The sequence below is a fragment of the Hemiscyllium ocellatum genome, chromosome 46 (assembly GCF_020745735.1).
Source record: "Hemiscyllium ocellatum isolate sHemOce1 chromosome 46, sHemOce1.pat.X.cur, whole genome shotgun sequence".
NCBI lineage: Eukaryota > Metazoa > Chordata > Chondrichthyes > Orectolobiformes > Hemiscylliidae > Hemiscyllium > Hemiscyllium ocellatum.
Genome location: NC_083446.1, coordinates 8279707 through 8295633, shown reverse-complemented (window position 1 = coordinate 8295633; position 15927 = coordinate 8279707). Strand labels below are relative to the sequence as shown.

At 51.7% G+C, this 15927-nt stretch overlaps 1 protein-coding gene across 1 annotated transcript in view; it reads right to left on the bottom strand.

The window, feature by feature from the left end:
- The window catches only part of LOC132836189 (neurexin-2-like), a 1025492-nt gene that overhangs the window by 772787 nt on the left and 236778 nt on the right, over positions 1–15927 (bottom strand). The window contains exon 7 of the mRNA XM_060855516.1: positions 6567–6579. Coding sequence (XP_060711499.1) covers positions 6567–6579 — 13 coding nt within the window. The remainder of the gene's footprint in view (positions 1–6566; positions 6580–15927) is intronic.

Sequence of the window (15927 nt, the reverse complement as noted above, 5' to 3'; positions counted from 1 at the left end):
TGTCCAAGGATGCGCAGGTTAGGGTGGATTGGCCGTGCTAAATTGTCCCATAGTGTCCAAGGATGCGCAGGTTAGGGTGGATTGGCCGTGCGAAATTGTCCCATCGTGTCCAGGGATGTGCAGGTTAGGGTGGACTGGCCGTGCTAAAATGTCCCATAGTGTCCCGGGATGTGCAGGTTAGGGTGGATTGGCCATGCTAAATTGTCCCATACTGTCCATGGAAGGGCAGGTTAGGGTGGATTGGCCGTGCTAAATTGTCCCATAGTGCCCAGGGATGTGCAGGTTAGGGTGGATTGGCCGTGCTAAATTGTCCCATAGTGCCCAGGGATGTGCAGGTTAGGGTGGATTGGCCGTGCTAAATTGTCCCATAGTGCCCAGGGATGTGCAGGTTAGGGTGGATTGGCCGTGCTAAATTGTCCCATAGTGCCCAGGGATGTGCAGGTTAGGGTGGATTGGCCGTGCTAAATTGTCCCATAGTGCCCAGGGATGTGCAGGTTAGGGTGGATTAGCTGTGCTAAATTGTCCCATAGTGCCCAGGGATGTGCAGGTTCAGGTGGATTGGTCGTGCTAAATTGTCCCATAGTGTCCAAGGATGCGCAGGTTAGGGTGGATTGGCCGTGCTAAATTGTCCCATAGTGTCCAAGGATGCGCAGGTTAGGGTGGATTGGCCGTGCGAAATTGTCCCATCGTGTCCAGGGATGTGCAGGTTAGGGTGGACTGGCCGTGCTAAAATGTCCCATAGTGTCCCGGGATGTGCAGGTTAGGGTGGATTGGCCATGCTAAATTGTCCCATACTGTCCATGGAAGGGCAGGTTAGGGTGGATTGGCCGTGCTAAATTGTCCCATAGTGCCCAAGGATGCGCAGGTTAGGGTGGATTGGCCGTGCTAAATTGTCCCATAGTGTCCAGGAATGTGCAGGTTAGGGTGGATTGGCCGTGCTAAATTGTCCCATAGTATTCTGGGGTGTGCAGGTTAGGGTGGATTGGCCATGCTAAATTGTCCCATAGTGTCCATGGAAGGGCAGGTTAGCGTGGATTGGCCGTGCTAAATTGTCCCATAGTGTCCAAGGATGCGCAGGTGAGGGTGGATTGGCCGTGCTAAATTGTCCCATAGTGCCCAGGAATGTGTAGGTTAGGGTGGATTGGCCGTGCTAAATTGTCCCATAGTGCCCAGGGATGCGCAGGTTAGGGTGGATTGGCCATGCTAAATTGTCCCATCGTGCCCAGGGATGTGCAGGTTCGGGTGGATTGGCCGTGCTAAATTGTCCCACAGTGTCCAGGGATGTGCCGGTTAGGGTGGATTGGCTGTGCTAAATTGCCCCATAGGTTCCAGGGATGTGCAGGTTAGGGTGGATTGGCCGTGCTAAATTGTCCCATAGTGCCCAGGGATGTGCAGGTTAGGGTGGATTGGCCGTGCTAAATTGTCCCGTAGTGCCCAGGGATGTGCAGGTTAGGGTGGATTGGCCGTGCTAAATTGTCCCATAGTGTCCAGGGAAGTGCAGGTTAGGGTGGATAGGCGGTGCTAAATTGCCCCATAGTGCCCAGGGATGTGCAGGTTAGGGTGGATTGGCCGTGCTAAATTGTCCCATAGTGCCCAGGGATGTGCAGGTTAGGGTGGATTGGCCGTGCTAAATTGTCCCATAGTGCCCAGGGATGTGTAGGTTAAGGTGGATTGGCCGTGCTAAATTGCCCATAGTGCCCAGGGATGTGCAGGTTAGGGTGGATTGACCGTGCTAAATTGTCCCATAGTGCCCAGGGATGTGCAGGTTAGGGTGGAGTGGCCGTGCTAAATTGTCCCATAGTGCCCAGGGACCGTGCTAAATTGTCCCATAGTGCCCAGGGATGTGTAGGTTAGGGTGGATTGGCCGTGCTAAATTGTCCCATAGTGCCCAGGGATGTGAAGGTTAGGGTGGATTAGCCGTGCTAAATTGCCCTTAGTGCCCAGGGATGTGCAGGTTAGGGTGGATTGACCGTGCTAAACTGTCCCATAGTGCCCAGGGATGTGCAGGTTAGCGTGAATTGACCGTGCTAAATTGTCGCACAGTTCCTAGGGAAGTGCAGGTTAGGGTGGATTGGCCGTGCTAAATTGCCCCTTAGTGCCCAGGGATGTGCAGGTTTGGGTGGATTGGCCGTGCTAAATTGTCCCATAGTGCCCACGGATGTGCAGGTTAGGGTGGATTGGCCGTGCTAAATTGTCCCATAGTGCCCAGGGATGTGCAGGTTAGGGTGGATGGACCGTGCTAAATTGCCCCATAGTGCCCAGGGATGTGCAGGTTAGGGTGGATTGGCCGTGCTAAATTGTCCCATAGTGCCCAGGGATGTGAAGGTTGGGGTGGATTGACCCTGCTAAATTGTCCCACAGTTCCTAGGGAAGTGTAGGTTAGGGTGGATTGGCCATGCTAAATTGTCCCATAGTGTCCAGGGATGTGCCGGTTAGGGTGGATTGGCTGTGCTAAATTGTCCCATAGTGCCCAGGGATGTGAAGGTTGGGGTGGATTGACCCTGCTAAATTGTCCCACAGTTCCTAGGGAAGTGCAGGTTAGGGTGGATTGGCCGTGCTAAATTGCCCCTTAGTGCCCAGGGATGTGCAGGTTTGGGTGGATTGGCCGTGCTAAATTGTCCCATAGTGCCCACGGATGTGCAGGTTAGGGTGGATTGGCCGTGCTAAATTGTCCCATAGTGCCCAGGGATGTGCAGGTTAGGGTGGATGGACCGTGCTAAATTGCCCCATAGTGCCCAGGGATGTGCAGGTTAGGGTGGATTGGCCGTGCTAAATTGTCCCATAGTGCCCAGGGATGTGAAGGTTGGGGTGGATTGACCCTGCTAAATTGTCCCACAGTTCCTAGGGAAGTGTAGGTTAGGGTGGATTGGCCATGCTAAATTGTCCCATAGTGTCCAGGAATGTGCCGGTTAGGGTGGATTGGCTGTGCTAAATTGTCCCATAGTGTCCAGGGATGTGCCGGTTAGGGTGGATTGGCTGTGCTAAATTGCCCCATAGTTTCCAGGGATGTGCAGGTTAGGGTGGATTGGCTGTGCTAAATTGTCCCATAGTGCCCAGGGATGTGCAGGTTAGGATGGATTGGCCGTGCTAAATTGTCCCATAGTGTCCAGGGAAGTGCAGGTTAGGGTGGATAGGCCGTGCTAAATTGTCCCATAGTGCCCAGGGATGTGCAGGTTAGGGTGGATTGGCCGTGCTAAATTGTCCCATAGTGCCCAGGGATGTGTAGGTTAAGGTGGATTGGCCGTGCTAAATTGCCCATAGTGCCCAGGGATGTGCAGGTTAGGGTGGATTGGCCGTGCTAAATTGTCCCATAGTGCCCAGGGATGTTTAGGTTAAGGTGGATTGGCCGTGCTAAATTGCCCATAGTGCCCAGGGATGTGCAGGTTAGGGTGGATTGACCGTGCTGAATTGTCCCATAGTGCCCAGGGATGTGCAGGTTAGGGTGGAGTGGCTGTGCTAAATTGTCCCATAGTGCCCAGGGATGTGCAGGTTAGGGTGGATTGGCCGTGCTAAATTGTCCCATAGTGCCCAGGGATGTGCAGGTTAGGGTGGAGTGGCTGTGCTAAATTGTCCCATAGAGCCCAGGGACCGTGCTAAATTGTCCCATAGTGCCCAGGGATGTGTAGGTTAGGGTGGATTGGCCGTGCTAAATTGTCCCATAGTGCCCAGGGATGTGTAGGTTAGGGTGGATTGGCCGTGCTAAATTGCCCATAGTGCCCAGGGATGTGCAGGTTAGGGTGGATTGGCCGCGCTAAATTGTCCCGTAGTGCCCAGGGATGTGCAGGTTAGGGTGGATTGGCAGTGCTAAATTGTCCCATAGTGTCCAGGGAAGTGCAGGTTAGGGTGGATAGGCAGTGCTAAATTGTCCCATAGTGCCCAGGGATGTGCAGGTTAGGGTGGATTGGCCGTGCTAAATAGTCCCATAGTGCCCAGGAATGTGCAGGTTAGGGTGGATTGGCCGTGCTAAATAGTCCCATAGTGCCCAGGTATGTGCAGGTTAGGGTGGATTTGCTGGACTAAATTGTCCCATAGTGCCCAGGTATGTGCAGGTTAGGGTGGATTTGCTGTACTAAATTGTCCCATAGTGCCCAGGGATGTGCAGGTTAGGGTGGATGGACCGTGCTAAATTGCCCCATAGTGCCCAGGGATGTGCAGGTTAGGGTGGATTGGCCGTGCTAAATTGTCCCATAGTGCCCAGGGATGTGAAGGTTAGGGTGGATTAGCCGTGCTAAATTGCCCTTAGTGCCCAGGGATGTGCAGGTTAGGGTGGATTGACCGTGCTAAACTGTCCCATAGTGCCCAGGGATGTGCAGGTTAGCGTGAATTGACCGTGCTAAATTGTCGCACAGTTCCTAGGGAAGTGCAGGTTAGGGTGGATTGGCCGTGCTAAATTGCCCCTTAGTGCCCAGGGATGTGCAGGTTTGGGTGGATTGGCCGTGCTAAATTGTCCCATAGTGCCCACGGATGTGCAGGTTAGGGTGGATTGGCCGTGCTAAATTGTCCCATAGTGCCCAGGGATGTGCAGGTTAGGGTGGATGGACCGTGCTAAATTGCCCCATAGTGCCCAGGGATGTGCAGGTTAGGGTGGATTGGCCGTGCTAAATTGTCCCATAGTGCCCAGGGATGTGAAGGTTGGGGTGGATTGACCCTGCTAAATTGTCCCACAGTTCCTAGGGAAGTGTAGGTTAGGGTGGATTGGCCATGCTAAATTGTCCCATAGTGTCCAGGGATGTGCCGGTTAGGGTGGATTGGCTGTGCTAAATTGTCCCATAGTGCCCAGGGATGTGAAGGTTGGGGTGGATTGACCCTGCTAAATTGTCCCACAGTTCCTAGGGAAGTGCAGGTTAGGGTGGATTGGCCGTGCTAAATTGCCCCTTAGTGCCCAGGGATGTGCAGGTTTGGGTGGATTGGCCGTGCTAAATTGTCCCATAGTGCCCACGGATGTGCAGGTTAGGGTGGATTGGCCGTGCTAAATTGTCCCATAGTGCCCAGGGATGTGCAGGTTAGGGTGGATGGACCGTGCTAAATTGCCCCATAGTGCCCAGGGATGTGCAGGTTAGGGTGGATTGGCCGTGCTAAATTGTCCCATAGTGCCCAGGGATGTGAAGGTTGGGGTGGATTGACCCTGCTAAATTGTCCCACAGTTCCTAGGGAAGTGTAGGTTAGGGTGGATTGGCCATGCTAAATTGTCCCATAGTGTCCAGGAATGTGCCGGTTAGGGTGGATTGGCTGTGCTAAATTGTCCCATAGTGTCCAGGGATGTGCCGGTTAGGGTGGATTGGCTGTGCTAAATTGCCCCATAGTTTCCAGGGATGTGCAGGTTAGGGTGGATTGGCTGTGCTAAATTGTCCCATAGTGCCCAGGGATGTGCAGGTTAGGGTGGATTGGCCGTGCTAAATTGTCCCATAGTGTCCAGGGAAGTGCAGGTTAGGGTGGATAGGCCGTGCTAAATTGTCCCATAGTGCCCAGGGATGTGCAGGTTAGGGTGGATTGGCCGTGCTAAATTGTCCCATAGTGCCCAGGGATGTGTAGGTTAAGGTGGATTGGCCGTGCTAAATTGCCCATAGTGCCCAGGGATGTGCAGGTTAGGGTGGATTGGCCGTGCTAAATTGTCCCATAGTGCCCAGGGATGTTTAGGTTAAGGTGGATTGGCCGTGCTAAATTGCCCATAGTGCCCAGGGATGTGCAGGTTAGGGTGGATTGACCGTGCTGAATTGTCCCATAGTGCCCAGGGATGTGCAGGTTAGGGTGGAGTGGCTGTGCTAAATTGTCCCATAGTGCCCAGGGATGTGCAGGTTAGGGTGGATTGGCCGTGCTAAATTGTCCCATAGTGCCCAGGGATGTGCAGGTTAGGGTGGAGTGGCTGTGCTAAATTGTCCCATAGAGCCCAGGGACCGTGCTAAATTGTCCCATAGTGCCCAGGGATGTGTAGGTTAGGGTGGATTGGCCGTGCTAAATTGTCCCATAGTGCCCAGGGATGTGTAGGTTAGGGTGGATTGGCCGTGCTAAATTGCCCATAGTGCCCAGGGATGTGCAGGTTAGGGTGGATTGGCCGCGCTAAATTGTCCCGTAGTGCCCAGGGATGTGCAGGTTAGGGTGGATTGGCAGTGCTAAATTGTCCCATAGTGTCCAGGGAAGTGCAGGTTAGGGTGGATAGGCAGTGCTAAATTGTCCCATAGTGCCCAGGTATGTGCAGGTTAGGGTGGATTGGCCGTGCTAAATAGTCCCATAGTGCCCAGGAATGTGCAGGTTAGGGTGGATTGGCCGTGCTAAATAGTCCCATAGTGCCCAGGTATGTGCAGGTTAGGGTGGATTTGCTGGACTAAATTGTCCCATAGTGCCCAGGTATGTGCAGGTTAGGGTGGATTTGCTGTACTAAATTGTCCCATAGTGCCCAGGGATGTGCAGGTTAGGGTGGATTGGCCGTGCTAAATTGTCCCATAGTGCCCAGGGATGTGCAGGTTAGGGTGGATTGGCCGTGCTAAATTGTCCCATAGTGTCCCAGGGATGTGCAGGTTCAGCGCTGAGTCAGAAGTAGTTGTCGAGTAATAGGGTAGGGCAATGACTCTGGGTGGGTGACTCTTTGCAGGGTTGGTATGGACTTGTTTGGGCCGAAGTGCCTGTTTCCACACTGTGGGGATTCTGAGAGACTCTAGATGTGGCCGGCCAGTTCAGAGTCAGTCCCTGAACTGCGGAGATTTTAAATCACTTGCTTAATATTTATGCTTTTTTATGTGTATTTATTATGTGCCCTTAAAATATATGTAGCTCAGAACAAGTTATGTTGAATATATTTTCATTAATTTGATACATAACCATCGCCTCATGCTTGTGAAATTGAACAGAGATTTGAAGGTTTCTATCACGTTAAGCTGTTGAACACACGGTAAATGTATTAGAAAATACTTAACAAAAGTGGCAGTCAATAAACTGGGATATTATTCAGTGTTACACTTAATTAAATCATGAAAGTAATCTCCCGTTTAGATTGGCCAGCCAGGGATTCCTTATTAGACCAACACGAACAGTCCCAATCACAGACTGTATCATCAACGGGAACCACATCATTGTTCCAATTACGGGAATTCTCATCAGGAAACCTTCAATGGTTTACACTTCATCCGGAGATTCCTCGCTTAGTAACCAGCCATACAGACGTACAGCACGGAAACAGACCCTTCGGCCCAACCCCTCCATACTGACCATAGAGTCATAGAGATGTACAGCACGGAAACAGACCCTTCGGCCCAACCCCTCCATACTGACCATAGAGTCATAGAGATGTACAGCACGGAAACAGACCCTTCGGCCCAACCCCTCCATACTGACCATAGAGTCATAGAGATGTACAGCACGGAAACAGACCCTTCGGCCCAACCCCTCCATACTGACCATAGAGTCATAGAGATGTACAACACGGAAAGAGACCCTTCGGCCCAACCCCTCCATACTGACCATAGAGTCATAGAGATGTACAGCACGGAAACAGACCCTTCGGCCCAACCCCTCCATACTGACCATAGAGTCATAGAGATGTACAACACGGAAAGAGACCCTTCGGCCCAACCCCTCCATACTGACCATAGAGTCATAGAGATGTACAACACGGAAAGAGACCCTTCGGCCCATCTCCTGCCTTTCTGACCACAGAGTCATAGAAGTGTACAGCACAGAAAGAGACCATTCGGCCCAACACCTCCATACTGACCATCGAGTCATAGAGATGTACAGCACGGAAAGAGACTATTCAGCCCATCTCCTCCATACTGACCATAGAGTCATAGAGATGTACAGAACAGAAACAGACCCTTCGGCCCATCTCCTCCATACTGACCATAGAGTCATAGAGATGTACAGCACGCAAAGAGACCCTTCGGCCCAACTCCTCCATACTGACCATAGAGTCATAGACATGTACAGCATGGAAACAGACCCTTCGGCCCAACCCCTCCATACTGACCAGAGAGTCATAGAAATGTACAGCACGGAAAGAGACCCTTCGGCCCAACTCCTCCATACTGACCATAGAGTCATAGAGATGTACAGCACAGAAACAGACCCTTCGGCCCAACCCCTCCATACTGACCATAGAGTCATAGAGATGTACGACACGCAAAGAGACCCTTCGGCCCATCTCCTCCATACTGACCATAGAGTCATAGAGATGTACAGCATGGAAACAGACCCTTCGGCCCAACTCCTCCATACTGACCATAGAGTCATAGAGATGTACAACATGCAAAGAGACCCTTCGGCCCATCTCCTCCATACTGACCATAGAGTCATAGACGTGTACAGCACGGAAAGAGACCATTCGGCCCAACTCCTCCATACTGACCATAGAGTCATAGAGATGTACAGCACGGAAACAGACCCTTCAGCCCATCTCCTCCATACTGACCATAGAGTCATAGAGATGTACAGCGCGCAAAGAGACCCTTCGGCCCATCTCCTCCATACTGACCATAGAGTCATAGAGATGTACAACACGCAAAGAGACCCTTCGGCCCATCTCCTCCATACTGACCATAGAGTCATAGACGTGTACAGCACGGAAAGAGACCATTCGGCCCAACTCCTCCATACTGACCATAGAGTCATAGAGATGTACAGCACAGAAACAGACCCTTCGGCCCAACCCCTCCATACTGACCATAGAGTCATAGAGATGTACAGCGCGCAAAGAGACCCTTCGGCCCATCTCCTCCATACTGACCATAGAGTCATGGAGATGTACAGCACGGAAAGAGGCCATTCGGCCCAACCCCTCCATACTGACCATAGAGTCACAGAGACGTACAGCATGGAAACAGTGCCTTCGGCCCATCTCCTCCATACTGACCAGAGAGTCATAGAAATGTACAGCACGGAAACAGACCCTTCGGCCCACCTCCTCCATACTGACCATAGAGTCATAGAGATGTACAGCAAGGAAAGAGACCCTTCGGCCCATCTCCTCCATACTGACCACAGAGTCATAGAAATGTACAGCACGGAAAGAGACCATTCGGCCCACCTCCTTCATACTGACCATAGAGTCATAGAGATGTACAGCACGGAAACAGACCCTTCGGCCCAAACCCACCATACTGACCATAGAGTCATTGAGATGTACAGCACGCAAAGAGACCCTTCGGTCCATCTCCTCTATTCTGACCATAGAGGCATAGAGATGCACAGTGTGGAAACAGACCCTTCGGCCCAACCCCTCCATACTGACCCTCGAGTCATAGAGATGTACAGCATGGAAACAGACCCTTCGGCCCATCTCCTCCATACTGACCATAGAGTCACAGAGATGTACAGCACGGAAACAGATCCTTCGGCCCATCTCCTCCATACTGACCAGAGAGTCATAGAAATGTACAGCACGGAAAGAGACCCTTCGGCCCATCTCCTCCATACTGACCAGAGAGTCATAGAAATGTACAGCACGGAAACAGACCCTTCGGCCCATCTCCTCCATACTGACCATAGAGTCATAGACATGTACAGCGTGCAAAGAGACCCTTCGGCCCATCTCCTCCATACTGACCAGAGAGTCATAGAAATGTACAGCACGGAAAGAGACCATTCGGCCCAACTCCTCCATACTGACCATAGAATCATAGAGATGTACAGAACAGAAACAGACCCTTCGGCCCATCTCTTCCATACTGACCATAGAGTCATAGAGATGTACAGCACGGAAAGAGACCATTCGGCCCACCTCCTTCATACTGACCATAGAGTCATAGAGATGTACAGCACGGAAACAGACCCTTCGGCCCATCTCCTCCATACTGACCATCGAGTCATAGACATGTACAGCGTGCAAAGAGACCCTTCGGCCCATCTCCTCCATACTGACCAGAGAGTCATAGAAATGTACAGCACGGAAAGAGACCATTCGGCCCAACTCCTCCATACTGACCATAGAGTCATAGAGATGTACAGCACAGAAACAGACCCTTCGGCCCATCTCTTCCATACTGACCATAGAGTCATAGAGATGTACAGCATGGAAACAGACCCTTCGGCCCAACTCCTCCATACTGACCATAGAGTCATAGACGTGTACAGCACGGAAAGAGACCATTCGGCCCAACTCCTCCATACTGACCATAGGGTCATAGAAATGTACAGCACGGAAAGAGACCATTCGGCCCAACACCTCCATACTGACCATCGAGTCATAGAGATGTACAGCACGGAAAGAGACTATTCAGCCCATCTCCTCCATACTGACCATAGAGTCATAGAGATGTACAGCACGGAAACAGACCCTTCAGCCCATCCCCTCCATACTGACCATAGAGTCATAGAGATGTACAGCACAGAAACAGACCCTTCGGCCCAACCCCTCCATACTGACCATAGAGTCATAGAGATGTACAACACGCAAAGAGACCCTTCGGCCCATCTCCTCCATACTGACCATAGAGTCATAGACGTGTACAGCACGGAAAGAGACCATTCGGCCCAACTCCTCCATACTGACCATAGGGTCATAGAAATGTACAGCACGGAAAGAGACCATTCGGCCCAACACCTCCATACTGACCATCGAGTCATAGAGATGTACAGCACGGAAAGAGACTATTCAGCCCATCTCCTCCATACTGACCATAGAGTCATAGAGATGTACAGCACGGAAACAGACCCTTCAGCCCATCCCCTCCATACTGACCATAGAGTCATAGAGATGTACAGCACAGAAACAGACCCTTCGGCCCAACCCCTCCATACTGACCATAGAGTCATAGAGATGTACAGCATGAAAACAGACCGTTCGGCCCATCTCCTCAATACTGACCATGGTGTCATAGAGATGTACAGCATGGAAACAAACCCTTCGGCCCAAACCCTCCATACTGACCATAGAGTCATTGAGATGTACAGCACGCAAAGAGACCCTTCGGTCCATCTCCTCCATTCTGACCATAGAGGCATAGAGATGTACAGTGTGGAAACAGACCCTTCGGCCCACCTCCTTCATACTGACCATAGAGTCAAAGAGATGTACAGCACGGAAAGAGGCCATTCAGCCCAACTCTACCATACTGACCATAGAATCAAAGAGATGTACAGCACGGAAACAGACCCTTCGGCCCATCTCCTCCATACTGACCAGAGGGTCATAGAGATGTACAGCGCGCAAAGAGACCCTTCGGCCCATCTCCTCCATACTGACCAGAGAGTCATAGAGATGTACAGCACGGAAACAGACCCTTCGGCCCATCTCCTCCGTACTGACCATAGAATCATAGAGATGTACAGCGCGCAAAGAGACCCTTCGGCCCAACTCCTCCATACTGACCATCGAGTCACAGAGATGTACAGCACGGAAACAGACCCTTCGGCCCATCTCCTTCATACTGACGATAGAGTCATAGAAATGTACAGCACGGAAACAGACCCTTCGGCCCATCTCCTTCATACTGACCAGAGAGTCATAGAAATGTACAGCACGGAAAGAGACCCTTCGGTCCATCTCCTTCATACTGACCATAGAGTCATAGAGATGTACAACACGCAAAGAGACCCTTCGGCCCATCTCCTTCATACTGACCATAGAGTCATTGAGATGTACAGCACGGAAAGACACCCTTCGGCCCATCTCCTTCATACTGACCATAGAGTCATAGAGATGTACAACACGCAAAGAGACCCTTCGGCCCATCTCCTTCATACTGACCATAGAGTCATAGAGATGTACAACACGCAAAGAGACCCTTCGGCCCATCTCCTCCATACTGACCAGAGAGTCATGGAGATGTACAGCACGGAAAGAGGCCATTCGGCCCAACCCCTCCATACTGACCATAGAGTCACAGAGACGTACAGCATGGAAACAGATCCTTCGGCCCATCTCCTCCATACTGACCAGAGAGTCATGGAAATGTACAGCACGGAAAGAGACCCTTCGGCCCATCTCCTCCATACTGACCATAGAGTCATAGAGATGTACAGCGCGCAAAGAGACCCTTCGGCCCATCTCCTCCATACTGACCAGAGAGTCATGGAGATGTACAGCACGGAAAGAGGCCATTCGGCCCAACCCCTCCATACTGACCATAGAGTCACAGAGACGTACAGCATGGAAACAGATCCTTCGGCCCATCTCCTCCATACTGACCATAGAGTCATAGAGATGTACAACACGCAAAGAGACCCTTCGGCCCATCTCCTCCATACTGACCAGAGAGTCATGGAGATGTACAGCACGGAAAGAGGCCATTCGGCCCAACCCCTCCATACTGACCATAGAGTCACAGAGACGTACAGCATGGAAACAGATCCTTCGGCCCATCTCCTCCATACTGACCAGAGAGTCATGGAAATGTACAGCACGGAAAGAGACCCTTCGGCCCATCTCCTCCATACTGACCATAGAGTCATAGAGATGTACAACATGCAAAGAGACCCTTCGGCCCATCTCCTCCATACTGACCAGAGAGTCATGGAGATGTACAGCACGGAAAGAGGCCATTCGGCCCAACCCCTCCATACTGACCATAGAGTCACAGAGACGTACAGCATGGAAACAGATCCTTCGGCCCATCTCCTCCATACTGACCAGAGAGTCATAGAAATGTACAGCACGGAAAGAGACCCTTCGGCCCATCTCCTTCATACTGACCATAGAGTCACAGAGACGTACAGCATGGAAACAGATCCTTCGGCCCATCTCCTCCATACTGACCATAGAGTCATAGAGATGTACAGCACAGAAACAGACCCTTCGGCCCAACCCCTCCATACTGACCATAGAGTCATAGAGATGTACAACATGGAAACAGACCCTTCGGCCCAACCCCTCCATACTGACCATAGAGTCATTGAGATGTACAGCGCGGAAAGAGACCCTTCGGCCCATCTCCTCCATACTGACCAGAGAGTCATAGAAATGTACAGCACGGAAAGAGACCATTCGGCCCAACTCCTCCATACTGACCATTGAGTCATAGAAATGTACAGTAGGGAAACAGACCCTTCGGCCCAACCCCTCCATACTGACCATCGAGTCACAGAGATGTACAGCACGGAAACAGACCATTCGGCCCAAACCCTCCATACTGACCATAGAGTCATTGAGATTTACAGCACGGAAACAGACCCTTCGGCCTAACCCCTCCATACTGACCCCCGAGTCATAGAGATGTACAACACGCAAAGAGACCCTTCGGCCCATCTCCTTCATACTGACCATAGAGTCATAGAGATGTACAGCACTGAAACAGACCCTTCGGCCCAACCCCTCCATACTGACCATAGAGTCTTCGAGATGTACAGCAAGGAAAGAGACCCTTCGGCCCATCTACTCCATAATGACCATAGAGTCATAGAGATGTACAGCACAGAAACAGACCCTTCAGCCCAACCCCTCCATACTGACCATAGAGTCATAGAGATGTACAGCACAGAAACAGACCCTTCGGCCCACCTCCTCCATACTGACCATAGAGTCATAGAGATGTACAGCAAGGAAAGAGACCCTTCGGCCCATCTCCTCCATACTGACCATAGAGTCATAGAGATGTACAGCACAGAAACAGACCCTTCAGCCCAACCCCTCCATACTGACCATAGAGTCATAGAGATGTACAGCACGGAAACAGACCCTTCGGCCCAAACCCTCCATACTGACCATAGAGTCATAGAGATGTACAACATGCAAAGAGACCCTTCAGCCCATCTCTTCCATACTGACCATAGAGTCATTGAGATGTACAGTTTGGAAACAGACCCTTCGGCCCAACCCCTCCATACTGTCCATAGAGTCACAGAGACGTACAGCACGGAAACAGACCCTTCGGCCCAAACCCTACATACTGACCATAGAGTCATAGAAATGTACAGCACGGAAACAGACCCTTCGGCCCATCTCCTCCATACTGACCATAGAGTCATAGAGATGTACAACACGCAAAGAGACCCTTCGGCCCATCTCCTCCATACTGACCATAGAGTCAAAGAGATGTCCAGCACGGAAACAGACCCTTCGGCCCAACCCCTCCATACTGACCATTGAGTCAAAGAGATGTACAGCACGGAAACAGACCCTTCGGCCCATCTCCTCCATACTGATCATTGAGTCAAAGAGATGTACAGCACGCAAAGAGACCCTTCGGCCCAACCCCTCCGTACTGACCATAGAGTCATAGAGATGTACAGCACGGAAACAGAGCCTTCGGCCCAACCCCTCCATACTGACCATAGAGTCATAGAGATGTACAGCACGGAAACAGACCCTTCGGCCCAACCCCTCCATACTGACCATAGAGTCATAGAGATGTACAGCACGGAAACAGACCCTTCGGCCCAACCCCTCCATACTGACCATAGAGTCATAGAGATGTACAGCACGGAAACAGACCCTTCGGCCAAACCCCTCCATACTGACCATGGAGTCATTGAGATGTACAGCACAGAATCAGACCCTTCGGCCCAACCCCTCCATACTGACCATAGAGTCAAAGCAATGTACAGCACGGAAACAGACCCCTCGGTCTAACATGTCCATCTTGACCAGATATCCCAAATTAATCTGGTCCCATTTGCCAGCACCTGGCCCATATCCTGCTCAACCCTTCCTATCTCTGCATCCATCTTTTAGATGTTGTCATTGTACCAGACTCCTCCACTTCCTCTGGCAGCTCATTCCACACACACACCATCCTCTGGGTGAAAAAGTTGCCCCTTAGGTCCCTTTTATATCTTTCCCCTCTCACCCTAAACCTGTGCACCTCTAGTTCTGGACTCCCCCCACCCCAGGGAAGAGACTAGACTAGACTTACAGTGTGGAAACAGGCCCTTCGGCCCAACAAGTCTACACCGACCCGCCGAAGCGCAACCCACCCATACCCCTACATTTACCGCTTACCTAACACTGTGGGCAATTTAGCATGGCCAATTCACCTGACCCGCACATCTTTGGACTGTGGGAGGAAACCGGAGCACCCGGAGCAAACCCACACAGACACGGGGAGAACGTGCAAACTCCACACAGTCAGTCGCCTGAGGCGGGAATTGAACCCTGGTCTCTGGCGCTGTGAGGCAGCAGTGCTAACCACTGTGCCACCGTGCCGCCCACCTTGTCTATTTCCTCTATCCATGTCGTATCAGTCAAGTCTGAAAACAGTTCAGGTTGTGGACAGCTCTGCATTCGTGGAATATGGGCATCGCTGGCCAATACAGCATTAACCGACCCTGATTAATCACTCCTACCTTGAGACCCGTGTTGTAGTGGGCGGGAGTGTCAAGACTTTGGGAACCCTCCAACCACAAGGGATGAACTCAGATTTCTCCAGCTTCCTCATTTCCCCTCCCCCCACCTTGTCTCAGTCCCAACCCTCGAACTCAGCACCGCCCTCCTAACCTGCAATCTTCGTCCTGACCTCTCCGCCCCACCCCACTCCGGCCTATCACCCTCACCTTGACCTCCTTCCACCTATCACATCTCCATCGCCCCTCCCTACCTTTTACCTTAGCCTGCTTGGCACCCTCTCCTCATTCCTGAAGAAGGGCACATGCCCGAAACGTCGCTCCTCCTGCTCCTTGGACGCTGCCTGACCTGCTGCGCTTTTCCAGCAACACATTTTCAGCTCTGATCTCCAGCATCTGCAGTCCTCACTTTCTCCATCAAGACTTTGGGAGCCAGTTACGCTGAAGGGGCAGCCAGGATGGGGAGGGGCTCGGATGGGCAGCTTGCAGGAGGGTGGTGTCCCCATGTATCTGCCGCCCTTGTTCTTTGAGACGGTTCGATGGGAATGCAGAGGCGTGGAAAATCGAGGTCAGAGGATGACAATTAAGCCCATTGACTCCGCCATGGTATTCAAACCCACCACGACTTACTCTCCATCTCAGAGTCAAACTCCCACTCTCTGCTCAGACCCCATCCAGGGACAAAGCAGCCCCCGCTCAGTTGGCGCCACACCCGCTCCC